Source organism: Petromyzon marinus, chromosome 80, assembly GCF_048934315.1.
Source record: "Petromyzon marinus isolate PM22_M1 ecotype Great Lakes invasive population chromosome 80, UKy_Petmar_22M1.pri1.0, whole genome shotgun sequence".
In the NCBI taxonomy this organism is placed as follows: Eukaryota; Metazoa; Chordata; class Hyperoartia; order Petromyzontiformes; family Petromyzontidae; genus Petromyzon; species Petromyzon marinus.
The window spans coordinates 6474415-6502296 of record NC_133746.1 but is presented as its reverse complement, the minus strand read 5'-3'; the positions used below and the strand labels follow the sequence as shown (position 1 = coordinate 6502296).

Below are 27882 nucleotides of genomic sequence, written 5' to 3'. Positions count from 1 at the left end.
CAACGTGAATTATATGCAATGTACTTGTGATATATAGTAGCATACAGAGATTACTGTCAATATTAATATAGTCTGAACAGTTGACCACAACGGAACTTACAAGTTCTGTCCATTACCACATCTGACCAATATGAGACAGACCCATCGAAAGCCCGCACAGACACAGAGTAGTTCCTTCCAGGAGCCAAGCCAGTAAATGTTGTCACGTTTGAGTAAATCTGGAATGTTGTAACCAAGTTTCCACTCGCAGTCTCTCTCAAGTAGGCCCAGTAGGAGAACGAGTCTGGGAGATACGTCGTTCCTGAGACTGTCATGGTCGTGGTAGTCTTCCTCATGATGGTTAAAACGATGTAACTTGACACTGAAATGGCCACATGCAAGCAATACATTTGAATGGCATATGTGGGACAATAGGAATGGAACACTTTAATTATTTCCTCGTGCAGCAATGGAGTAAAGTGTGGTTTTGTGAAGGTCCTGATGTGCTGTGCAGTACATAAATCCAGTGTACATCAGCATGTGAAATTGAGTCGGGCCTATAGGTGGCTGGCAGGGTTATTGAGTAACCTGACCTGGACACCAGTCGCATGCTTAATGGTGACATGGTTGAGAATTTCTGTGTGTAACATCAAGTGCTGTTGCATTTTACAGGTAAAGAACCCAAATGTTTGTTTTGATGGTTATAGAAATGTTCAAGTCTTTAAGCTTGGCTTTGAATTGGTAGATTGTGATATATTCAAAAGGAGGGGGTTTAGGACTGTACACTGTAAAGGATGATGTACTGTAGTTAACACTGGTGATTCTTTAACCCTAATACTGTTTATTCTATAACCATGCCCATTTACCCATAGTATGACTAATTGCAATGCTATTAAGAATATACCACATTTACAATAGTAAGTTGTACAATGGTGACAAGTACAGTACGTATACAGTACATATACAGTGAAGATAATGAGTGTAAGATATCAGTTTAAGTGGATGGTAAATATAGACATTAAAGTAATATTCGAATTAAAGTAATATTCGAAGAATAGTGAAGTTTAAAGGTTATTATTAAATAAAAATATAATTTATCACCAGTGAAATGGATTTAAGGGAAAATGTTGAGTAACCTGACACTGTACACCGGTCACATGGTTCATAGCGACTAGGTTGGAAACTTCTGTGTAACACACGTGCTGTTGCATTTTACAGATTATCACAATGAATGCGATTGCCCTCGATTTGGAACACCTGCCCACGTCCTTCATTTCGAGTGTACAACATATTTTGCCGAGCCTGGCAGGATAGTTTCCCAGAGGTCACTGACAGGGATCAACTCTTCCAACGAGATGGACCAAGCAATTGTATGGGCACCATATGTAAAGACAGTCGTGCAAGGATCTGAACGGTCGTCACTTCATGGCACTGGAACAGCTGCAGGATAAGGTCAATGCTGCCTTGAATCAGCTGCAGAGAGCCCAGCTCAAGGAAACATGTAGATGTTTGAAGTGTTTCCATGATTATGAGACTGGTGAAGATAATAGCAGACAGGCTTTAATTCTCGATTTAAAGCTTTCGTGACTGCAGGGATTCATATTCTTGGTTCTTTCGGTAAAGTCAAGTAGAAAGAACCGAGAATAGGCTATAATTCGTATGGCAGAAATAGTACTCGATGAAATTGAAGACCAAGAAGAATATTTTGAAACCTGTGTTCAAAACCTGCTGTCTTTCATTGAGACAATACAACAGAAATACAAAGACAGCAAGGGAACAGGTCAAACATTGCCACCATCAAAACTATCTGAAGATGTGGATGATGAAATACAGGAGTCACAAGAAGATTCCAGAAAAACCCTTGAGGAAAATAAAACCTCAAGTGAAGGTGGAACAAAAACCAGAGCAGCATTGGATCTCGTACAATTGGCCAGACCAGAAGCCACAATACGGAGATAATTCAGGACCTATAGGCAGATTGGTGAAGGAGTCTGACATCATTGAGGTAGTTATCAAAGCAATCAGTCCTGGTCTGAATTTGAGGGACATGCTAGAAATGGAAACTGATTTGACTATTTACAAGTTAAAAACAAATTTGAAGGTACAATATAGAGAACAAAGCATTAGTTGATGAACATCTCTCAGGAGACAAGAGAATCTGCACGAAACTTTTTGTTCAGAGCTATCGAATTAAAGGGCTCTGACGAGCAGAAGACAGATTGGAAGAACTACCTTGTTAAGGTAGTGCATGCTTATAACTGTACTCGTAGTGAAGCAACAGGATTCTAAACTTTTTATCTCCTGTTTGGGAGGTCTCCAAATCTATTAGTGAATCTTATTTTTGGTTTCGAACACCAGGGAGGATCGTATAAGCATTAAGTGGAAAAGTGGAGACAGCGGATGGTGGAAGCCTACAGAATAGCTCCAACTTTGCAACAAAATAACGGAAGGGCCAGTATGACGAGAAAATCCATGGGGCAGAGCTACAACAAGGCAATCGTGTCCTGGAGCGAAATATGAGTGAGAAAGCGGGACCGGGCAAAATTCGATCCTACTGGGAGGACAATGTGTTTATTGTCATTGGGAGAAAAAGTAATGACAGCCCAGTATATGAGGTCAAACCTTCGAGTGGTGAAGGGAGAACCAAGGTGATTCATTGGAATTTGCTGCTACCTTGTGACTTCCTCCCAATTAAGCAGCCATCACAAAAGCAATGGAGAAAGAAGGCAAGAAAGAAACTCACCAAACAAGGACAAGAGGCCTATGTAAACACATGCAGGAACCAACAGACAGTGAGTTGGAAACGGATAAAGAATGTGAGCTTTCTAGAGTTAACCAAAAACTGATCAGCAAGCTACAGTAATACAGGACACGAAGTCACCATTGAACCCAGAAGCTGAAGAATTCCACCCACACAAGACAGAGGGTGAACAACAGTTATCGGCAGCAGCCGAGGAACATGTGTCACCAGCTGGTACAGAGAGCAGTGAGACAGATTCAGAGAGTGAATATCAGTTAACTGAAACAACTGAGGGACAGATCTTGCCGAAGGAATCAGGATACAGTGAGATCGATTTAGATGTAAATAATGAAGAAGAGCAGTTGAGTCCAGCAAGTGAATCTGCAAGGGACTTGGAAAATAACGATGAAGAAGATGAGAGTAGTCATCACAACAGGAGACTCCACCGTCAAAGAGAGAGAAGAAAGCCAAAGACACTCACCTATTAAAAGTTGGGCTAACCTACCATCGTGAGAAGGAGACCAGTAGCACAAGAGATAACTGTTGGTTTCTACACGAGACCATAGCGAAACAAGGGACTTTTAACTACAACATGGGTGATTAAGACAAAATATAAGCAGTGATCATATGGTTATAGTCTTAGTTCTTTCGGTAAAGTCACGTTGAAGGGAAACAATAAAATATATATAAAACAATAAACATTTTCACGACGTTTCGACCATAACACAAACGGTCGTCATGCACCTAGAGTATGACTACTTGCAATGCTATTAAGAATAGAACACGTGTAAAATAGTAAGTTGTACAATGATGACAAGTACAGTACGTATACAGTGCATATGCAGTACAGATAATGGGTGTAAGATATCTTTATAAGTAGATAGTATAGATAGACATACAGCTTAGGATTAAAATAATATTCGAATAGTGAAGTGTAAAGGTTTTGATTAAAGACAAAGATGGTTTATCAGTAATGGAATGGGTTTAAGGGAAACTGTTATTGAGTAACCTGACCTGTACACCAGTCACGTGGTTAATGGCGACTCGGTTGAGAATTTCTGTAACACGTGCTGTTGCATTTTACAGATTATCACAATAAATGTTTGCCCTCGATTTAGAGAACTTGACCACGTCCTTAATTTCGAGTGTGCAACACATGTTTTAGTTATTTTACAATGATTAAAGGGAATAATGAAAAATAAATGAATTAATACATTTCTTGCCTGCAAAGAACATAAATAGCTTGAGCATGCAACAGCAAGACAACAGGGCACACAGACATATTGAGCAACACACACTCTTGCTTAAGTAACCTTGCAAGCAGATGACTGAGGCATCTTCAGAGTGGAAGCAGTTGTGAATCCCCCAGGGACGATGACTACAGTCGGAGAGCTGAGTCTCATAACCAGAGCACTGAACATCGTCGAGAAAGATAGGGACACTGCCCTCTCCAAAGTAAGCATTTGATATGGCAACGCCATTGAGGCCACAACCCAGTTGATGACACACGACCTGGGCATCCTGCGAACTCCAAAAGTCGTCACAAACCGTGCCCCACCCGCCATTGTGGAACACCTCCACCCGGCCCTGACATGCGGTGTTACTCCCAGCCAGCCGAATTGACATGTCTAATTTAAACACACACAAACACACAAATTAGTACAGTCATTTAACGATTCGCCTACCATGCGGTGTGATAAATTGTCACAATTCGGGGTAATGATTCCGTTTAATAATTCATGGATTTTTTTCTTTCAATATTCATCGTGAATGTACTGAGTAAACTCTTATTGGCTGCAGAGGTCACATGGAATGATTACACACAATGTATACGAATATCAAATAAGCCTTTCTCAAACTCACTATGTAATGCATGCAGCGTGATGAATCGTTGCATCATCATGTGCCTATTATGTCAGAATACGTGTGGCTGAATATTCGAGTTAAAGGCACTGCATTTTGATCGCTAGGCAACATGTTTAAACGAGTGTCTATTGGCCATCATGATGAGGTATGCATTGATATATATGTGCCCATATGACTGAGAGGAGTTGCTTCATTATTTGATGATCAAGATTGTGGGCTTTTAGATGCGCGTCTGCAGCCTCCTGAAACGATCTTCCAATATTAGGAAGCCACTGGACCTATGCACTTTTACATGAAGGTTGAAGTCCTATTTCTTTAGAACTGCTTTTTGTATGTTAGTTCGTTGTCCTTCCCTCACAACTCTGATTAGCACTGTTGGCTATATATGGTGCAAACGAAGTTCAACATACATGCAAGGGAAGGTGTGAAATTCTTCCGTATGGCTAATGTAGATGCAGAGCAACAACTAAAATTTCACATTCAAGTTGTCAAGCCAGATAACCGCGTCAGGAGCAGCGGAATGTATCGCTGTGATGTCTCCTTTATATTTGTGGATCGGGCATTGGGTCGTCATATGTTGAACAGTCTCTGTTCTGAATGACCACAGTGGCACACTGGACAGTTTTTAATTTTCCATTTGTGGATCAGGTATCCGCATTTACTCCCATGATTTGTGCAGATACGGCTTAGAGTGGACCATGAGCTTTGTGGAACGTCAAACTCATGGATATTCTGCATTGGGTCTTTCACAGGGAAATTGTGAGTTATTTTGAACTCCATTCAGGTCTCCAGGATTCATCGGGGTTGAACCTGCATTTAATAAGGGGAAACACAATGGTTCAAAAGGGCTTGTGTGACTTCAAGTAATGACGAGGGACGTTAGTAAAGTACTGATGAATGGCAAGGCGACTTTCCTCGATCTACAGTACTTTCCGCATGTTTGCAGCGTTGCGGCGGTAGGGTGGGGAAGGCATATTTATCAGCATGGGCAGCCAGGGTGTTGGGGTCCACTTGAGGGTTCCAATGATACACCACATTGTAGTGTTGAGTTGGACATCAACAAGTCGAGTGTGGCAACTTCTGGTCCATTGGTGCATAGTACTCGGCTACAGAGTACACAAGGACCATCAATGATGTCCGTAGCACTGGTGCTGATACTCCCCAGCTTGTGCTTGCCAGTTTCTGGACCAGATTGACCCTTGTTTTGGTCTTAGTGGCTACCTTTTTCAGGAGGTCGTAGAATGTTAGCGTAGGATCCAGCTTCATTCGGATAGATCGGAGTGGGGTCGTGTCGCAGTGTTGCCGCAGAATGTCACTTTCAGAGTGTTCACTGGTCTTGGATTTCTGGAATCTAGCCACAATGTTTGTTGCAAGGGCCAAAATGTAGTCATAGTAGCTGCATCCAGGACGGAATCCCGCTTGTTCTGCATAGATTAGACTCGACAAGGGAGGTGATTCTCAGGAGGATGATGTGTTCCAGGAGTTTATAGGTCATGCACAGGAGTGATATTGACCTATAGCTTCCCAGGTCGACCATTGCCTTCCACCATGCTTTTGGGATCCATCCCGTTTTCATGGTTTTGCTGTACAGTTTTGCCAGCCATTGGAGTCCCCTAGGGCCTAAGTGATGGAGGAATTTTGGGGAGATACCATCTAGCCTAGCAGCCTAGCAGGGCCTTTCCAAACTGCGGGCTGTCCAACTGGCTGTACTGTCGGAACAGGTCCTGGGTCTCTTTTATCCAGCAGGGGTAGTCTTTCTGGAAGCCTTGGGGGATGCTCTTCTTTGTGGCTGCGGTAAGGAGGCCAATAAAAGGGTAATAGCGTCCCGGTGTCACGGGAATCACTCACAACTCTCTCTACAGCCTCCTTATATTGGTCCCAGTCAGCTTTGACCAAGTTCCACCTTGATAATCGTTTCGACACAATCACAGGAATGTTGATGCCAGTGTGGGTGATGATGGCCCTATGATGACTTTTGGGGAAGCGTGGAAATATCTTGTGGGATGTGTGAAGTGTGCTCCCACGTTGATCTTTGGAAACGATGTTGCTATGCAATGTAATACTAAATAATGTAACGCTTTGTCATCAACATCAGCCATGGTCAGTATAATTCTGGATGAAGTCATCCGCAAGACATCAGAATCCCTCATAATTCTGTAATGTAACAGTCCATCGAGTTCCTGCAGATTGACTGATTTCATAGCTCCATCTCCCAGGTGCATACACTCCCATGCACGCTCCCTCCTATTGATGACACTCAACAACTAGCCATAATCGATTCTAATAACGTCTTGTCTCCCAGCCTGCACTTAGACCGTAGATCATAGCATTTGGTACGCAATGAAAATTTCGTATCCTGTTTTGACATATTGGAATGTTGTTTTCATTACTTAATGATCATCTAGGTCTACATTCAAAAGCTGCCTTATATAATGCTCTAACGTGTTCCGGTTGTATTTCAAATTGTTTAAGTTATATATTGGAAGTTTAGGGACAGACACAGTTGGCATTGATAAATAAAGTTGTGTTAACCAAGAAGAAGTCGAAATGTATTTTATATTTTTCAATAAAGTATGCAATATTTTGTAGAGCAATGCTATGTATTATTATTTAATGTATATTTGTCTTCGAATTTAGATTAAATTATCCTTAACATGGCTTAAAACAAATAAATATTTTGTGATTGTTTACAAATGTCTTCTAATAAAATACCTAGATTATATTTGTGGTGATTGCTTTTGCTTATGAAAATGCGTTTCTTTTGTGGTGCTAACCCAAATGATTATCTGAATATAAACAATGCATATACTTACAGGTTATCTTCGTGACAATGACTGACGGTTGGGAGTTAATGCCACTATATACTGTTACAGAAGCGTTATAACTTCTACCAGGGACCAGATCAGTAAATGCTTGTGTTGTAACGTAGGAAGGCAAAATGAAGCTCTTCACTGCTGTTGCATTGTAGGTTTCATTTAAGTAGACAACGTAATAGTCAACGTCTGAAGTCGGAGCCACCCATGAGACTGTCATGGCTGTAGGACTGTTGACGATGACGGTAACATTGACTTGTGGAGGAACTGCAATGTCAAATAAACATGGTTAGGACAGACGAACTGCAAAGACTACGTACGTCATTATCTTAAGCCACTAAAGTGGCATGTAACACATTAGATACAACGATCACCATATATTTTGTATATGTCCTCCTTTTTTTTGGTCCAACCATGTATTGATGAGAAAGGTACGTGTTTTTTGTTGCAACAAAATAAGAACCCAGTATTTAGCATACACCCCAATAAGGGGAGGGGGGGTTCCAAAAATTATGTGGACTGAGGCCCTCAATACTGCTGGATAGATAGATGGGGAGGAGATTGGGCTATTTGACCAACGTACGTACGGACTACGGGAGGGAGCATCAGTTATTATTAGATAGTGAGGGGAGAATAACGGGTCCGTGACGAAAGTAGGGGAAGCCTCCACATGACAAGTGGACTTGTCCTCCTCAGCTGTCCTGGATGGGGGAAGGAGGGCCATACCCCAAGGGCCCGCCTCCTCCCCCCGACCTCAGTGCATGAAAACCCCACAACAAGCTCCACGGGTGTGGCATCGTCTGACTCCAAACTCTCACTCTTTACCCATGTTTGTGGCTAAATGTTCTGATCACGCGAGGGCTAAAAGATTACCGTGACTGAGTTTCCATGAAGAAGGCCCATGATCCCTGCAGTTTGCTCGTGGCCTAACCAGCCATAATGTCAAGGGTTTACAGTAATACGTACTAACATTTGGAAACACCGTTAAGTTTCAGGCCCCACAGGGCTGTTTCCAACGAGGTGCTGCGCTTTATACTGCAGACACGGATGTCGGGTGAGGAGACTCGAGCTCATCACTGCAGCATGTGTGTTGAAAATGTTTCTCACCATATGTAGCCAATGATGCTAAATCGGTTGGCGACGTTGGTCACGTGAATGTGACCAACCTGTGAATCGTGCATGTGTCTATTTTAAATGCAGAAACAACAGCAGCATCGCATGGTGTAATGCTTTAAATACCAATTTAAGTAATATAATGTGTAAGATACACAATGCACCTACAGATAGTAATTTAGTAACACACAGATTAATATCAATATTAATATTGTCTGAACAGTTGTCCACATTGGTACTTACGAGTTCTGTCCATGACATCTGACCAATATGAGATGGACCCATTGTAAGCCTCCACAGACACGGAGTAGTACCTTCCAGGAACCAGTCCAGTAAATGTTGTATCGTTTGAGTAAATCTGGAATGTTGTAACCAAGTTTCCACTCGCAGTCTCTCTCAAGTAGGCCCAGTAGAAGAAGTCTGGGAGATAAGTCGTTCTTGAGACTGTCATGGTCGTGGTAGTCTTGCTAGTGATATTTAAAATTATGTAACTTGACACTGGAACTGCAAAAAGCATGGGAGACACTTTGTCAATAAAGTATTTCACTTAATTCACGAACAAACAATTCAAATGATTGATAAAAAAATACCAATTGAAAATATTACTAAATATTACGTATGTGGTGACCATACTTTCATGATCTATTGATTTTAAAATGAATGGTATTGTAGTGACTGTGAATGTCACTGTGTGGTGTCGGGCCTGCGATGCCATGGAGGATAATATGTTGTCATTATGTGCAGCCCGGTTACTGGGCGTAGTACTAGCCCTAGCGGGGCTTGGGTGAGCGCTGGTTAGCGCAGAGGCACCATGTACAGTGTGCGTTGCAGGCTCCCAGTGAGGGAGTGAGAGAAAGTGTCAGCCAACCAGGGTTACGTTGGGGCATGATACGCTGGTTGACCTGCAGACACATGACCGGATGATATTGGAGGTGGCCACCAGTGGACAGGGGCCGCTGGGTGGTCACGTGGTATAGAAGAGCTCTTGGGAGCCTTCGGGAAAGGGCCAGAGAGATCGAGAAGGTGGACGGGGCGAGAGGCGGAGCCATTCCCAGCCCGAGCCGATATAACGGGGGCCTCGTGTGGGGCATGGGGTTCTTGACTGTTGGTGAGTGAAGATCCAAGTCGGGTTGAAGAAGCCTCTAGCCACGCGGTCCAGGACCCAGCTCGTCATCCGGACCGGGATAGCGGGACCGTGTCTAGTTCTGCCATAGCGTGGTTAGATGGGCATTCAACACCTGAATGTAGGTTACGTCATCTTGTGTTGAGTTGATGTAATAAATAGGGTTTCTCTTAAGACAATGTCTGCAACTGAGTTGGACTCACTACATTATTACTAAATTAACGTTTCCTGTTGATTCTCCTCACATTACATGTGTAGAGACAGTGCATGTGTGGAGACAGTGCGTGTGGGGAAACAGTGTGGCTGCAGGGACAGTGCGTGGCCAAGTGGTCACGAGCGATAATTACAGGAGGGAACCATCGGGGAAGATCGGGATTGGCCGAGACAATTCGAGAAAGGTGGGGCATGGCCGGGGGCGGAGCGAGGCCACGCCAGGGAAGTATAAGGTGGTGGGGCGAGGGTGATTGTTTACAAATGTCTTCTAATAAAATACCTAGATTCTATTTGTGGTGATTGCTTTTGCTTGTAAAAATGCGTTTCTTCTGTGATGCTCACCCAAGTGATTATCTGAATATAAACAATGCATATACTTACAGGTTGTCTTCGTGACAATGACTGATGGTTGGGAGTTGATGCCATTATATACTGTTACAGAAGCGTTATAATTTCTACCAGGGACCAGATTAGTAAATGTTTGTGATGTAACGGTGGAAGGCAAAATGAAGCTCTTCACTGCCGTTGCATTGTAGGTTTCATTTAAGTAGACCATGTAATAGTCAATGTCTGAAGTCGGAGCCACCCATGAGACTGTCATGGCTGTAGGACTGTTGACGATGACGGTGACATTGACTTGTGGAGGAACTGCAATGTCAATTAAACATGGTTAGGACAGACGAACTGCAAAGACTACGTACGTCATTAACTTAAACCACTAAAGTGGCATGTAACACATTAGATACAACGATCACTATATATTTTGTATATGTCCTCTTTTTGTTGGTCCAACTATGTATTGATGAGAAAGGTACGTGTTTTTGTTGCAACAAAATAAGAACCCATTATTTAGCATAAACCCCAACAAGGGGAGGGGGGGTTCCAAAAAATATGTGGGCTTAGGCCCTCAATACTGCTGGGTCCATAGATGAGGAGGAGATTGGGCTATTTGACCAACGTACGTACGGACTACGGGAGGGAGCATGATATATTATTAGATAGTGAGGGGAGAATAACGGGTCCGTGACGAAAGTATGGGAAGCCTCCACATGACAAGTGGACTTGTCCTCTTCAGCTGTCCTGGATGGGGGAAGGAGGGCCATACCCCAAGGGCCCGCCTCCTCCCCCCGACCTCAGTGCATTCAAACCCCTCAACAAGCTCCACGGGTGTGGCTTCGTCTGACTCCAAACTCTCACTCTTTACCCATGTTTGTGGCTAAATGTTCTGATCACGCGAGGGCTAAAAGATTACCGTGATTGAGTTTCCATGAAGAAGGCCCATGATCCCTGCAGTTTGCTCGTGGCCTAACCAGCCATAATGTCAAGGGTTTACAGTAATACGTACTAACACTTTGAAACACCGTTAAGTTTCAGGCCCCGCAGGGCTGTTTCAAACGAGGTTCTGGGCTTTATACTGCAGACATTGTTAAGGAGGTCCGTTTTATCCGTGAAAAGACTCGGGACTTTTGTCGCTAATAACAGATGTTGGGTGAGGAGACTCGAGCTCATCACTGTAGCATGTGTGTTGAAAATGTTTCGCACCATATGTAGCCAATGATGCTAAATCGGTTGGCGACGTTGGTCACGTGAATGTGACCAACCTGTGAATCGTGCATGTGTCTATTTGAAATGCAGAAACAACAGCAGCATCGCATGGTGTAACGCTTTAAATACCAATTTAAGTAATACAATGTGTAAGATACACAATGCACCTACATATAGTAATATAGTAACACAGATTAATATCGATATTAATAGTCTGAACAGTTGTCCACATTGGTACTTACGAGTTCTGTCCATGACCACATCTGACCAATATGAGACAGACCCATTGTAAGCCTCCACAGACACGGAGTAGTACCTTCCAGGAACCAGTCCAGTAAATGTTGTCATGATGGTTTTTTTAACTGTCATTCTTAGTTATATTTTGGAGGTTTAGGGACATAGATATAGTTGGCATTGGTAAATAAAGTTGTGTTAACCAAGAAGAAGTCGACATGTATATTACATTTTTCAATGAAGTATACGAAACTTTGTAGATCAATGCAATGCATTATAATATAATGACCATTTATCTTCGAATTTAGAATTCAATTATTTTAACCTGGCTCAAAACAAATATTTTTTTTTTAAAACGACAGTGACTGCTTACAAATGTCTCCTAATAAAATACCTAGATTATATTTATCGAGAATGCTTTCGCTTGTGAAAATGCGTTTCGTCTGTGGTGCTCACCCAAATGATTTTCTGAATATAAACAATGCATATACTTACAGGTGATATTCATGACAATGTATGACGATTGGGAGTTGATGCCACTGTATACTGTTACAGAAGCGTTATAACGTCTTCCAGGGACCAGATCAGTAAATGCTTGTGTTGTAATGGTGGAGGACAAAATGACGCTCTTCACTGCTGTTGCGTTGTACGTTTCACTTAAGTAGACAACGTAGTAGTCAACGTCTGAAATAGGAGCCACCCATGAGACCGTCAGAGCTGTAGGGCTGCTGACACTGATGGTGACATTGACTTTTGGAGGCACTGCAACAGCAAATAACAACGTTTCACACAGACTCGGTTAAAGGGCTGCGTGTATATCGTTAACTAAAGTTTCTAAAGTAACTTGCAACACGTCAGATACATTCTAGATTTGAAGTTTTCGTGACTGCAAGGATTCATATTCTTTGGTTCTTTCGGTAAAGTCACGTAGTTGAAAATAAAATAAAAAAATAAAAAAACGAAACGTCATGTCTCTGATCGTATCCGCGAGCATAAGTCAGATCTGAAACACGGCAGAACTAATTCCTTCGCCGTTGCTGATCATTGCTTTAACGCTGTGGGCTCTCATGATTTTGTTTTCTCCGAGACCAATGTACTCTGCAAGCCGTCTGGTTACCATCAAAGATTTGTTCATGAAGCCATACATATATATAAACATAGACATAACTTCAACCGAGAGGATGGATACAAATTGAGCAATCATTGGAAAGATGTTATTAACCAAGTAAAATGTAACTGTTCATAATTGTTCCATCTTATTTACCGGATACTAGTCTATTTTACCGAGTTAATTCCATCCTCAGCGTTTAACAGTGCGGCTATTTGGTTTGGTTTGTTTTGAGAGCCATAATCTCTTTAGGCCGCAACCGTGTTGGTGCTTTGCTCTCCCTCTCCCCCGCGCACCTCCAGGCTCCGTATCCACTTACTTCTAGCCCAACCCCCCCCCCCCCTGCCCAGTCTCACGTCCCAGTCCCTAGCGCACACGCAATGCTCCCCCTCACCTTATTCCCACCCCCATCGCCCTCTCTGACTCTGGGGTAATACCAATCGCATTTACACTTACCTCTGCTGCTGTAACTTCTTCTAATGCGAAACGAATTCTTTTCAAAACTAGCTTAGCTCTTATCTCAGAAAAAATCAGACTTATACGCACAGAACTAGATCAGTTAGACAAGACACTCTACAAATCACACTTATCATTGACGGCAATAATGTCCACATCGGATTGGGAACATGTAGACAATATGACTGCCTCTTCAGCTGCTACTATGTCGACCAAATGTAAGGAAAACCTGATTTCCAAATTTAACCTCCTCTTCAACAAAAGACCGGACCCACACACCAAAAAGTTAGACGTTAATAAAGTCGTAATTAATCGCAGTAACAGTTCTATTTCTGATGGTCTGAAATCCGTTTTAGCTAAAGGTCTAAACTTTGCAGTCACACCTAAACACATACCAGTTAATGATATAATTGCCCAAGTAGACGTTGCTCTCAGGGGCCTGGGTCACATCGCTGCAGACGTAGCAAGATCTGAAATCGCTGCAACCCTCAAAAACGCTAAGATGCCAGCTAGCAACCTCAGCAAAGATGAGCGTTTTGAATTATATAAATTAAAAAAGAGGAATGATATTGTAATTCTCTCAGCTGACAAAGGCAATGCTACTGTCATCATGGATAAAATAGAATACAACAACAAAATTAAAGAATTACTCGACGATGGTAGTTATACAAAAATAAAAAGAGATCCCACCAACAGCCTCGTCACACAAACCAACAAAATAATTTCTGATTCAACCGCATTAATTGATCAATCTAAACAGTTTTCGTTGAAACCTTCTGCTGCCAGGCCACCAAGATTATACGGCTTACCAAAAATACATAAAGTTGATACACCTCTTCGTCCCATAGTCTCTACTATCAGCTCCCCCACCTACAAACTAGCTCGTTTTTTGTCTGAAATCCTGCGTCCTTTCACTGGAAAGACCACCTCTGCGGTACAAAATTCTACTCACCTGGTATCAACAATCAAGGGTATTTCCCTGTCCCCAGACGACCTGCTTGTCAGTTTTGATGTAGTTTCCTTATTCACCAAGGTTCCTGTACCTGACACCATTGCAATCATTGAAGACTTGGTTCATCAAGGACTAAACACTGAGGTACCCCCCCTGGTGAGACACTGTTTAACCAATACATACTTCACTTGGAATGGAACTTTCTACAAACAAACTGATGGCACCCCAATGGGCTCCCCCCTTTCTCCAGTTATAGCTAACATTTTCATGGAGAAATTTGAGACTGACGCCATCCAGACTGCCACTCTGCGCCCAACCTTATGGAAGAGGTACGTGGATGACACATTTGTCATCTGGCCACATGGCCGGCCTGCTCTAAACCAATTCTTCGACCACATCAATTCCATACACCCAGCCATCAGATTTACCATGGAAGTCGAAATAGATGGCAAGATACCTTTTTTGGATGTCCTAATTAAAAAGAGACCTGATGGTTCAATGAGCCACTCTGTCTACAGGAAAGCTACCCATACGGATGCTTATCTGAAACCGGATTCCCACCACCATCCATCACAGAAGAATTCTCTCATCAAGACTCTGTATCATAGAGCCCAATGCATATCCGACCAGGAACACATAAGCAGTGAACTCAAGCACGTACACCAAGCTCTTAGGGCTAATGGTTACTCCGACTATACAATCCGCAAAGCTATCACTCAAACCATGAAGAAGAACCCTCTTGAGGAGCCTTTCAAAACCATCACTTTACCCTACATTGCTGGGATCACAAAAAAGATCTCCAAAATCTTGAATAAACACAAGATCCAGGTCCGTTTCAACACATTACATAAAATCCGTGATCTGGTTCCGTCTGTAAAAGATGTGATTCCGGACATACAATACCCTGGTGTCTACAAACTAAGTTGCCTCTGTGGTAGTAGTTACATTGGAGAAACCAAACGCCATGTCTCGGACCGCATTCGTGAACATAAAGCAGACCTTAAACACGGTAGGACCAACACCTCGGCCGTAGCAGATCATTGTTCTAATTCAGTAGGCTCACATGCCATTGACTTTTCCAAGACGGAGGTTCTTTGTAAGCCATCTGGCTTCCATGAGAGATTCGTTCATGAGGCTATCCACATATACAAGCACAGAGACAATTTCAACCGAGAAGATGGATTCTATCTTAGCAATCATTGGAAAGATTTGATAAATCATTTCAGTTCTTGATTGATTGTTCACGCTTACAGTGGCTTTCAGACAGCATACATTATAAAAAAAATTCGTCTCCCCCCTCCTCTTTTCAAAAAAAATAGATGGACTAGTCCTGGGCAAACTGCCAATCGCTGCGCGTGACGCCAACGTTTTTTATAAATAAATAAATGTGCCGTTTTAAAAATAAATTTATGCAAACCGACACACCTGATGATGACCGTTTGAGTTATGGTCGAAACGTCGTGAGAATTTTTATTGTTTTATATATATTTTGTTATTTTGTTGTTTCTCTTCAACGTGACTTTACCGAAAAAACTAAGAATATTATATAAACCCCTTAACTCCGGAATCTCTCCCACTTCAGTAAAAAATATATTGCTGTGGTTGTCACACCTGATAATGATTGCTTGTGTTGCAATCGAAACGTTGTGATTTTAATTTGTTTGTTTTTCACCTACGTGACTTTACCAAAAGAACCAAAGAGTACGTCAGATAGAATATCGCAGTTACAATTTCTGTGATATGGACTTTAGATAAGTTCAAGAACTGAGAGGCCATAGAAATGGAGATGATATTGCTGCACCAGGGGAGGGGAACTGATGCTTCTTGGGGTTACAGAGAATTACATTTAATGAAAAACATTTGCACTGGACTCAAGTAACGTCTTTCTTTCCTCGTAATGAATAACCCACACCATGCACGTATGTATGTTGAACTTCTTTCTCATCGTACGTAGCCAACCGGGCTAATCAGAGGTGTGGAGGAAGGACAAACAATCTAAACACACAAACAACACTCTAAAGAAATGAGTTTGTCAATCTGGATGATTTAAAAGTGCATAGCTCCAGTGGCTTCCTAATATCAGAAGGACGAGCATTCCATACGGCCGCAGAAGCGCATCACAAAGCGTCGTGCAATGTGGTGAACCTCGTTCGACAGTCAGCCAAAAGCCTCCGCTGTGACGAATAGAGTTTGTGTGATGGTTTATTTTTAGGTACTTACGGGTTCTACTCATGACTGCATCTGATAGCTGGGACAGATCCGCGCTGTGAGCCTCTATGGAGAAAGAGTAATTCCTCCCAGGAACCAGTTCATTGAACGTTGTTGGTCTGGAAGTTACATTATTGGTTTTGACTAAGGTTCCGTTTGCCGTCTCTCTCAAGTAGACCAGGTAGTAGTCCACGTCAGAGGCAGGGGTTGCCCACGACACTGTCATAGTCGTCATGGTATTGGCAGTGATGGATAAAGTAGGTTTGGGCGGCACTGTGAAACAGTGACAGGCGTGGTTTACATTAATAACTTCAGCAGCAAAGGAAGATGTGAAGTATTCATCCTACATTTTTTTCTCACACCACTGGGTGGACTAAGGACAGGGGTGGTGGGAGAGGGGGGGGGCGTTAAAGTACCCTGTCCATTGTTTAACTGCCGCCATTTAAGATGGAATTGAACTGGTGACCTCTGGATTGTTAAGTCTCGTGGACTAAAGTATTACACCATGGCAGCACTCATGTCAAAATGTAGCCCCTGTCACTGTTTGTATATTATTGTCCATGAAAAGAAAACTCCTGTTAGCCACTGCTACACCCATCTTAATAATAGTACAGCCTGTTCTCAAACGCGGTGGCAGTTGTGCTCCTGAAGAATATCGCGTTAAGAAAAAATCACGTTAATTATATAAATAAAAATATGGGGGTTAAAACACAGTCCCCTATAACAGGTGAGATGCATGCACAGGCCAAACAATGAACTTTGTTGCATGGGTAGCATCTATAAGCATCCAGCAGCATCCCAATGCCTTGTGAAATGCTACGTCGAGGCGGCCGTACGACCACTTATTCCTACTCACATGTGATGTATTTCTGTTCACTCTATCGCGTTGTATTCAATTCGCATCCACGTTATTTAAAAAAAAAGTGTTTCCTAATACATTCATCCCGTTATACCCAATTCGCGTTATGAAAACAACACGTGTCATTATGGAACAGACTATTCCCTCTGCAGCACCTACCCTCCCAGTCTCTATAATCCCGTGTATATCTATTTATGGATTATTACGGGGCAGGCACCATGATGGCGATGACTTGAGACATACTTACATGTTCTCTCTGTGAAATTTACTGATATAGTATTTGTTCCCCGGATGTAGATTGTCACGAAAACAAAATAATTTCTTCCAGGCACCAGACCAGTAAATGTAACGTTCCCTGGTAAGGTTGTCCTCATCTGAGATTGGATATTTGGTCCGTCTTGACGCTCTTTTAAGGAGGCGATATAGTAGTACAGGTCAACAGAGGACATGTTCCATGACACCGTTATGGTGGTCGCATTCTTGGCAATGGTGCTGACATTGACTTTGGCTGGCACTGTGAAAAACAATTGCAGGTTTTGATGAAAAATTGTTACACCAACATTTTCCCTTTGACCATACCTCACAACGCTGGTCAGTGCGAGTCGGTGAATACTGGAGGTTGGGGGTGTATAGAAGTACAGTGATCCCTTGCGTAATGCACTGGATGCATCCCTGAAAAGTGCCGCGTTGAACTAAAGCCGCGTCAAGAGAAAGAATTACCGTTCTCTGAATCACATTTCCACTGTAATATAATCAGCTTGCAGGCCATCCCATGGGGGGACAAGTGAGGGCATGCCGCTGCGTAACCATATCATTCTAGGTACTGTATCACTGCACTGTATGACTTCTGGCGCAGCTCAGAAAGTAGTTCGTCGTCGACCGCTCGGGAACTAGTTTACAACGACGCGCATTCCGTGTTATAACAGCGCACGTTGCACGTTATAACAGCGTGTGTTCTGCTTTACAATGGTGCGCGATCCACGTTACAATGGCGCACGTTCTGCGTTATAACGGTGCACGTTCCACTTTACAGCGGTATGTGTTCCGCATTATAGCGGCGCACGTTCCACATTATAATGGCGCACGTTCCACGTTATAACAATGGTGCGCATTCCATGTTATAAAAATGGTGTGCATTTTGCGTTATAACAATGGCGTGCGTTCCGCTTTATAATTACGCACGTTCTGCGTCATAGTAATGGCGCAGGTTCCGCGTTATGATAATGAACATTCCGCTTTATAACGGCGTGTGCATTTTGCTTTATAACTGTGCACATTCCACATTATAATGGTTCACATTCCGCATTATAATGGCGCAAGATCCATGTCAGAATAACGGCATACATTCCATGTTCTAATAACGACGCATATTCCGGGTTATAATAACGACGCACATTCCACATTATAATAACGGCATACATTCCATGTTCTAATAACGACGCATATTCCGGGTTATAATAACGGCGCACATCTGCGTTGTGTGACAACACATGTTAAGCAAGAACTTACTATACAGTACAACAATCGTTTGATGCACTGCCTGCTGCTGCATTATGCAAACCCGTTGCAAAGTAAATAAAAATAATCAACCCATACAATATCCATTAAACAATGATCGTCATCATAATAACGAAATGTGTCGGACCTCGCATACAGTATGTGTTGAGGTAGCATAACGAAGGACATTTGAGGTAAAAACTCGGTGAGCAAGTGATTGCAGAACAAATACGATGTGTAAAAACAACACTCGGAGCTTGAGACTGCTCTTTCTGTTTTTAGTTATGCTTTTGTACACTACGATACAATTTACATTTGTATAGCATCTAGATGCAAACGCATCTGGCAATGCTTCACATGGAAAAACATTGTTTTAGCTCCGTGCTTGTGAAAACAAATGGAGCTTTAAGTCTTGACTTGAACAAGGAAAGCAGCTCTCAGCGCGTTCGAAGTTTCAAGGGGGAGAGACAATTCCAGACCTCCACCGTGGAAATTAAGGTTGACGACTGTGGGCTTTGTAAGATGAAGGCCTTCATTGCTGGGGTGGTGACAACGTCCCAAAAGGTTAAAGTGAGATGAGAGAAGAGAGGTATAGAGGACAAGTGCATGAAACCGTCTTAAAAAAAAAAAGCAATCATTGCAATCTTAAAAGTGGATCTGAGATCTGACAGGAAGCCAGTGGAGTGAGAGTCGGAGTGCTGGTGTGATATGACTTATTGTTTAATGTACGGGCGAGGAGGCTTTGCAGGGGCATTCTAAATCCATCAGTAATCGTCAAATGAGGTCAAATGTGGAGACCGCAATCGAGTGAATTGCAGTAGTCCTAGAGAGCATTAATAATAAGTGTGTGCATGGATCAAGGTCTCAGAAACTGGTGCAGTAAGACGATGCCGTTATGCCGGCGATGTTGTGCAGGTGCAGAGGTAGAAGCGGTCCTACAGAGCAGCGGTAGAAGTTGTAATGGTGAACGCTATGCTGCGCTTAGAATCCGGAGACTCGAGTTCGATTTACCGCTTACGGCCACCAACACCAGTGACGAATATCTGAGCCGGTCCCCCGTAGATCGACTCAAATGGGTGTAAAAACATCGCCACGAGGGAGGTAAAAGGAGGTGTGGTGCTGGCCACCCGCCTGCTTCATGTGCCACAGTGCCGGCCTCTCTTGCCAGCACTTGCTCCAACAGTCTGTCAATACTACAGCGAGGGTCCTCGGGTCTTTCAGGTCTTACAGACCTGGGAAATGCGGTGCATGAATGAATGTTCGGGATGTTTAAGAACTTCCAACGTTGTTGCACACTTGTTTTTCCCAACATACAGCAAGTCCACCGCTTCACGAGGGGGGGTTGCGTTCCAGACATTTTCTTTGAGCTGGGAGTAATTTTCCCACAAGGAAAAACGGTGGTGAAGGTAGGCGGGAGGCGAGGGGGGGGGTGCCATTCCAGCCCCGTAAATTATGCTTGTTTTAATTTGACAGTACGCGATTTTTACATGTTTCATTTTAAATGTGTTGTGTCTATATGAATACGCTATGTGTGACAGTTATTTATTTCAATATTGAGTGTGTGAGAGAGAGAGAGATCTTGCCTTAAAGCTTTCGTGACTGCAGGCATTAATATTGTTTTGGTCTTTTGGTAAAGTCACGTAGATAGGTTCAAAGAAGATAACAAAAAGCAACGAAAAAAACTACGACGTTTCAATCGCTACACAAGCGGTCGTCACCTGATGTCATCTGATGACGACCGGTTGTGTTGCGATCGAAACGTCGGAGTTTTTCGCAATTTTTTTGCTATTTTTATTGAACTTATCGACGTGACTTTACCGAAAGACCCAACTAATATGGAGAAAGAGATGGCGAGTGAAAAAGAGAATGGAGTGAAATGATGCTTTGCACGCAAAATATGCCAATACAAAGACTGAGGAGGAAGAGGAAGCACGTCCTGTACCACGTCGTGTTAATATATAAGTAAACATTTATGTTTATATACATTTGGACGTATTGGCGGTACACCAGTTGCAGCATAATGCACCGGTCCTCATGCAACAGTCCTGACAATGTCATTATTGTCAGGGCTTGTCTGTTTGCATGTTCGCCACAAGTACGTGTTCGTAATGCAGACTTGATTCCTTGCAAAAGGTATAATCAATATGGTATTTGAACAGCTTAACATCTCCTGTCTTATTGCCATAAAGGATAAAACCTATTCTGATTCGTCAATGTCCTGACGATACCGCTGTTGCCCCTTGAGTGAGCTGCAGGACTCTCCATCAGAAGTTGCACGCAGATTCAGCAGCCGCGTCCCCCATTCAAACGTTCGGTGGTGACACCACGAGTCGTAATCTTTTGATGCCACCGTCCGCCAAATAAATTATTCCGAAAATTAATCGAGAAACCGGCCGACCAAGTCTCTAAGGACACAAGGAGTCCAGTCTTGCCTTTTTGGAGCACGGAGCAGTCGACTGTCATCAGGCTGGGCGCTGCTATATGGCAACAGACTGCAAAGCTTCGTGTTCAGCCCTGCTCACTTAACGTTCCGTCTTCCCACCGCTTTGGCATCGCGAGAACTGATTTTGACACACCACCACGACTGGCGGTTTGCAAATCGCGAGAAAATAAATAATGATTGCGCAAAAACGTGTTTTTATATACCGTGCACCGCCAGTGTACAGCCAATACGTTCATGTAAACAGAAATTATTGTTACACGTCCTCAAGCCCTTGCTCATGACATTGGAATGACATTGAATTGCAGATTTGAAAATACTTACAAGTTCTATCCATGACCACATCAGATCCTTGGGAGCAATACAAATTTCTCGTCTCCACATATGCGTAGTAGTTTGTGTCAGGAATCAGATTGGTGTATGTGACGCTACCCGTGGACAGCACATACGAGGACTGGTTTATGTTGTTATTGTCTTTCAAGCGAGCATTGTAGTACAAATTGGAGGAAGAAACCTCCCACGAGAAGCTCATGCTTGTCATTGTCTTGCTAGTAATTGTCACATTGACTTTGGGTGGCACTGAGAAACAGCATTAGAAAGTTGATTAGTAATATCAGCAACATGTTCACTGTTTTTCAACATATAGCATTATTCAGTACATTTCGATTTCCCAGTTTACGTTTCTTTTCGCTTTGAAGTGCATTCATCTCTTTTTTGTTTTCGTCAACACGTTTTTACATCATTAGACCTCCTTTGCCAGTACAAAATATAATAGGGTTTTTCCCCTTTTTTCTGGCAACAAAACTGAAACCTTTTTACAAGGAATCATGTGTGCATTAACCACAACACTTGTGGTCAAAATGCAAACAAAATACACATTAATGATGTAGATGCTTACCCCGAGCCCTCATTACTTTGATAGTGCATTGTCTTTGAGCTGTACGCATTTTGGCGTCCTCTGGTCTAGAACCAATTGAGACGAGGCTCAAAAGAAAGCTGTCTCTGGTGTGGACCAATCAGTTACAAGGACAATGGATATATTATCAAAGTGTATATTTTGTTTGCATTTTGACCACAAGTATTGTGGTTAATGCACACATGATTACTTTAAAAAAAGGTTTGAGTTTTGTTGCCAGAAAAAAAGAGGAAAAACCCTATTATATTTTGGTACTGGCAAAGGAGGTCTAATGATGTAGATGCTTACCCCGAGTCCTCATTACTTTGATAGTGCATTGTATTTGAGCTGTACTAGCACCCCACGTGCCCCTATTGGACATGACACCTCCCTTTCCTCCAGCCAGCCAGGCAGCTAGCCAACAAACCTTTAATAATATAGCATAGTATTATATGATGGTACAAATGATATGGGAGTGATGCAAATTTGAATACACACTTGCACAGACACTTCTAACAGCAGGGCCCCGGCCGTATGATGTTCAGACAGCTGTGTATGCATGTGTGGCGGTAGTGTAGCGCAGGGGTCCCCAACCCCCGGGCCGCGGACCGATAGCAGTCCGCGGCCTGTTAGGAACCGGGCCGCACAGCAGGAGGTGAACAGTGGGCGAGCGAGCGAAGGTTCGTCATCTGTATTGACAGCCACTCCCCATCACTCGCATTACCGTCTGAGCTCCACCTCCTGTCAGATCAGCGGCGGCATTAGATTCTCATAGGAGCGCGAATCCTACTGTGAACTGCGAGGGATCTAGGTTGCGCACTCCTTATGAGAAGTCGGAATCCGACACTTATTTTAGTCCACGCATGGCCCGCCCATTATTTTATTTACCACTTCCATCTGCGCCTCTTTTCCGCACCGTGCACTTGTATCGGTCACAGTTTTGGTAATCCCACAAGCTAACTCGAGCCAAAATGAGTAAAAAAACAAACGTAGCTGGAGAGCTTATTTGATAAGGGTGAAAGACCTAATGATGAACCGCGCCCCCTCCACCAGTCCGTAAAAAAATTGTCTTCCACGAAACCGGTCCCTAGTGCCAAAAAGGTTGGGGACCGCTGGTGTAGCGGTTTGCGCACTGAGCTATGAACCCGGCGACCCGAGTTCGGTTCCCACTCAGGGCCAACATCAGTGACGATTATCTGAACCCGTCATGGGCCTCCCCTAGGTCGTTCAGCCTCAAATGAGTACCTGTTGCGGTGTGTTAATATCACCATTGCAGAGACAAAGGCGGTCGGGCATGGTGTTGGTCATCCATCGCCTCGTGTTTCCTTGCCGATCTTCATAGGTGCCACTACTTGCCAACAGTACTTGTCCCAACAGTCTGTCCAGGCTTTTTGTCTTTGGTGAGGAATTAGCGGCATCCCAGTCTCGACCTCCATTCCCCACTGCATGGAACCCACATCCCTCAAGGCGGCTTCTACCCTCTTTCATCTGACTGGTGGTGTTACTCGATGACGATGGGAGGACTTCAAAGGGCCACTCGATTACTAAATGCAATTGACGGGAAAATGTTTTATTTTCTTTATAAATAGCAACCGGCACATCCTTTGTACATAACCATCTGTATGTCCCCCTCACCCCAACCCTGGCAGCTAGCCAACCAGGAAGGAAGCCAGCCATCCAGCCAGAAAAAAACTTTTTTTTTACAAATTGTGATAAGGAAATTGAAACTCTCTATTGCGGTGCCATCTCGCAGCAGGTCACTCACATGTGCTGTCGTACACGGTGGAAGAGACGTATCTTGTGCCAGTGCAGTTGACAGTTATGGCAATGCTGTAGTATCTGTTAGGCACCAGCCCCGTGAATGTGAAGTTGGAGGCACTCCCATAGATGGTGAAGGGGGAGTTTGTGAATGTCGACCGATCATACAATTGTAAGACGTAGCTGGTGGCGTCCACGCCGACCTCCGTCCACGTGACTGTGATCGTTGTTTCACTTCTGGCACTCACCTGCACTCCTTCAGTTATAATGAATGCACAAGTATCTTAGTAAACAAAGTAATAACAATGACAAATAACAATCTTTTGTAAGTCCTCTGCTCCTTAAAGGCCACCTCCCCTGTGTCATAGGCATGTGAAAAATAAATTCATATCTCAATGGATTCCTCCAGTATAAATAAATATGCTGATAATTCTGGATTGGTGAAAGGGTAGGAGATAGAGCTTCTGCCAAGATTTGGCAGAAACAGTTCAGATATTACTGTCAAACGGATGCTATTCATGGCCGGATATATAATTCGGATCACAGGGTTCATAGCGAGTGCACTAACCACTGTGCCACCACTCCCCACCTCCGTGTCTAATCGTTGTAATATGAAAAAAAATGCACTGTAACCCCGGGGCCGGCCCAAGACACGCTGGTGGGACTACGTCGATCGGCTGGCCTGGGAACGCCTGGGAATTCTCAAGGAAGAGCTAAAGTATGTGTATAGTAGTGTATAGTAGTGTATCGTATAGTAGTGAATCGTAGTGCAGTGTATAGTAGTGTATATTAATGCAGTGTATAGTAGTGCTGAAGTACGTCGCCAGGGAAAGGATCTGGGCCGCTACTACTCAAGACGCTACCGCCACGACCCTCACCACGACAAGCGGACTGAGAAACGAACGAACCCACGCACTGTAACACATTTTTAACAAGTTCTGGCCAGCTGTCGTCTCCACCGCTGTGTCCTCAGCCAGCAGTGGACGTCAGGGATCGTGATTGATTTATCGTCGCGTGAGTAAAATGTTGCGTCTGTGAACCGTCCTCCAACCGACACGGCCAATTTAATGAAGTTGCCCCGTGATGACCGGTGCGTTGGAGAGCCAATGACGCAAAATTTCACTATTGGATATTGTTCGCTGATTCGCTGAGAGTTAGAGCCACCATCATTAGGCCGTTTCTACAATTCCTGAAACTGTCTGATTTTGCTGGTTACATCAGCGAACCGGCAAAGTACCCATTCGTTTATATGCTTGTAAAACATGCGACAAAACCTTTTCTTAAGGGGCCGCGTTGGGTGGTGGACGGCTTTTACGACAGAAGTTTGGTCAGATAATTGCATGGCCCACTCCAAAAATATATTATGAATCGTATTGACTGCGGAAACTAACGTGTTAGGTTAATACATTTCAACAATACGACGATCACCATTGCATAAGTTGTTCACAAATATTGAATTAAATGTGCATAGTTTTTGTGCTGCCACTTACATTTTCTTGGTTCTTTCGGAAAAGTCACGAAGATAGCAAATAAAATTAATAAATATTAAAATAAAAGCAAAAAAAACACGACGTTTCGATCGCAAAACAAACGGCCTTCATCAGGCGTAGAGGAAAAAAAACGCTCGTGTTGCGATCGAAACGTCATGGTTTTTTTGCTTTTATTATTTTAAATTTATTTTTAATTTTATATTATTATTTTTTTTATTTTCTATCTATTGGACTTTAAGAAAATAACCAAAAATATGAATTCCTGCAGTCACGAAAGTTTAAAGTCTAAATTGTTGCCATTTAAAGTTCAACTTCAGTTCGACGTCAGCCATGAGGAGACTAACCATTGATCTTTACAATCGATGACGCAGATGTTGTCAGTGTCAGTTACACAAATAATCAAGTTAATCAATTATCACATAAAACCGCGAACATTTTGCAAAGCATATAATACTTATTCGGTTTTACCTTAACTTTATTGGGTTTGTCATTTTATATTTAAAAAATGCTTTGCATACCAATCGCGATAAAACAATTTAACAAAACAGATTAAACACTTATCTTGGACCTTACCTTAAACGATATCTCATGGTTTTCCACACCACGACAACCTTAGGACAATTCCATTTTTTCACGAAGGCAATGCTTCCTCCATCATAAATACAAGGAGTTCATTGAAAATGTTAAACTGCATCTCACACCATTAATGAATCGCTCGCACTGTGCTCATGTTCTCGTCTAGCTGCGTCTGGATCTCTCAGGGTCTCAGTGTATTTTTATCTCTGTGTTTATCTCCGCGTGCCTCAGTCTCCCTTTTTTGCCTCCGATTATTCCCATGTCTGCTGTTTTCATCATTTGCCTGCCCTAACTGTGTTAATCTCTCACCCATTCTCTCGTTGGCCCTCTGCGTATGTCTGTCTCATTTTCCCTATGCCTATCTCTCTAGGCCTGTCGCAAAGGTGGCTGGGTACGGTGATAGCCTCACCCATCATGTGCCATTCCGGCCTTCATAGGCGCTGCTACTCGCTAAAAGCACTTTCCCCAACAGTTTGTTAAGCTAATACGAGGAATCTTTGTCTCTGCGTCTATGTGTGCCCATCTCCTTGCCTCTCTCATTGTCTCTATGTCAGTGGCATATTAGCAACATCATCAGCTCAGGGGGTGCGGAAATCGATCAGGTGGGGTCCCAAATATCGTGATTTATCTCTTCGCACGGTGGCACATAGAGGCTATTCGATATCGTAGCTCCTTTTGTCCTAACCACATCGTAATTACACTCGCGTTGTCTCAAATATTTGACACCATAGGTGCGCTCCGTCTTTGCAAAATGCAGCCACAACAGCTGAGTAGTGCCTCTTTGCAATATAATTGTCGCGTATCTAATGAAATAAATTTCCCAGAAGCGCAGTTCTAATGTGAAAGCATTTTCATGAAAATAAATTGAAACCGCAATTCACACTGTTATCGAAAACAAATCTCATTGTGGTTGACAAGAGGGCCCCAACTCATAGCTTTGGCTATGAGGGGGCCAAGGCGACCCCTGCCCCCACGCTCGGCGCCATGGTGGCTAGGATATGTTAACTACCTCACCTGCTATTTATGAGGTTGTGGGTTTCATCCCGACCCTGACGCTTGTATATTTGGAGTTTGTATTCGCTCTTCCCGTGGGCGTGTGATTTTTTTCAACTGGGTCCTCCGGTTTTTCCATCCAAATTTAGAATCAACATTCATGCATTTAGGGTATTTTGCTGCTGCTTTAAATGTATACGTTGAGCTATAATTTGTGAAAGCCAGGTCGCTTCTGAAAAAGAGCGATATAGTTCAATGGGCCTTACCTGGTAAATAAAAAAAAGTTTTTCGCTTATAGTTACGCTACTGCTCTGTGTGTGTCCTATCTGTTTGGCTAGCATCTTGTCTCTTTAACACGTAGGCTTTCGCGACCAATATTATTCATAATAAAGGGGTTTGGGTTAGATCGCGTTATTTATAAATGTGTCGTAACCCTCCACCACCCGACACGGCCAATCAGCAAAAAAAGTGTCACGTTGACAAAAGACAAATAATTTACTACTTTAGCCCACCGGTGTGTTGAAGAGTGAATCCACAACATTTACAGTTTGAGTACGACGTTTCGCTAGTAAATATATCCAGCATCATTGGGCAATTCGCCAGAATGGTAAAGCCCTCGCTTGTTCCCGGTTTTATATAGAGCAGCAGGATGACGTCATCATTTAACTCATATCAGGTGCAGTGATTAGAGGCGGAGGGGGGGTTAATGTAATTATATAATCGATTAGTAATCAGTCAATGGTTATGATTAGTAATGATTTGTAGATTAGTACTTAGTTGTAATGTGTGTTAGTGATTATATGCTATGTTAGTAATCCGTTAATTAGTATGTGTTTCCCCTATAAGGAATTGTAATGTGCATTCATATTCTTAGCTCCCTCGGCAAAGCCACGCCGAAGGGAAACAACAAAACAACAAACATAAATATTATATTATTCTATTGCTTCCCCCCAACGCGACTCCACCGAAAGAGCCAAGAACATGAATTACTGCAGTCACGAAAGCTTTAAATCAAAATGTAATG

General features: G+C 43.0%; 1 protein-coding gene across 2 annotated transcripts in view; it reads right to left on the bottom strand.

Moving 5' to 3' along the window:
• The window catches only part of LOC116958628 (receptor-type tyrosine-protein phosphatase beta-like), a 42818-nt gene extending 17927 nt beyond the window's left edge, over positions 1–24891 (bottom strand). The window contains exons 1-10 of one of the 2 annotated variants that reach the window (XM_076057207.1): positions 23807–24891; positions 21471–21725; positions 17457–17723; positions 16363–16623; positions 12122–12388; positions 10229–10495; positions 8755–9015; positions 7399–7665; positions 4033–4347; positions 101–361 (exon numbers count right to left, since the gene is read on the bottom strand). In XM_076057207.1, coding sequence (XP_075913322.1) covers positions 101–361; positions 4033–4347; positions 7399–7665; positions 8755–9015; positions 10229–10495; positions 12122–12388; positions 16363–16623; positions 17457–17723; positions 21471–21687 — 2383 coding nt within the window. In that variant the 5' untranslated portion in view covers positions 21688–21725; positions 23807–24891. Of the gene's footprint in view, positions 1–100; positions 362–4032; positions 4348–7398; positions 7666–8754; positions 9016–10228; positions 10496–12121; positions 12389–16362; positions 16624–17456; positions 17724–21470; positions 22167–23806 lie in introns of those variants that run through there. The other variant, XM_076057208.1, reaches the window with a different exon arrangement.
• Positions 24892–27882: the final 2991 nt, after the last annotated feature.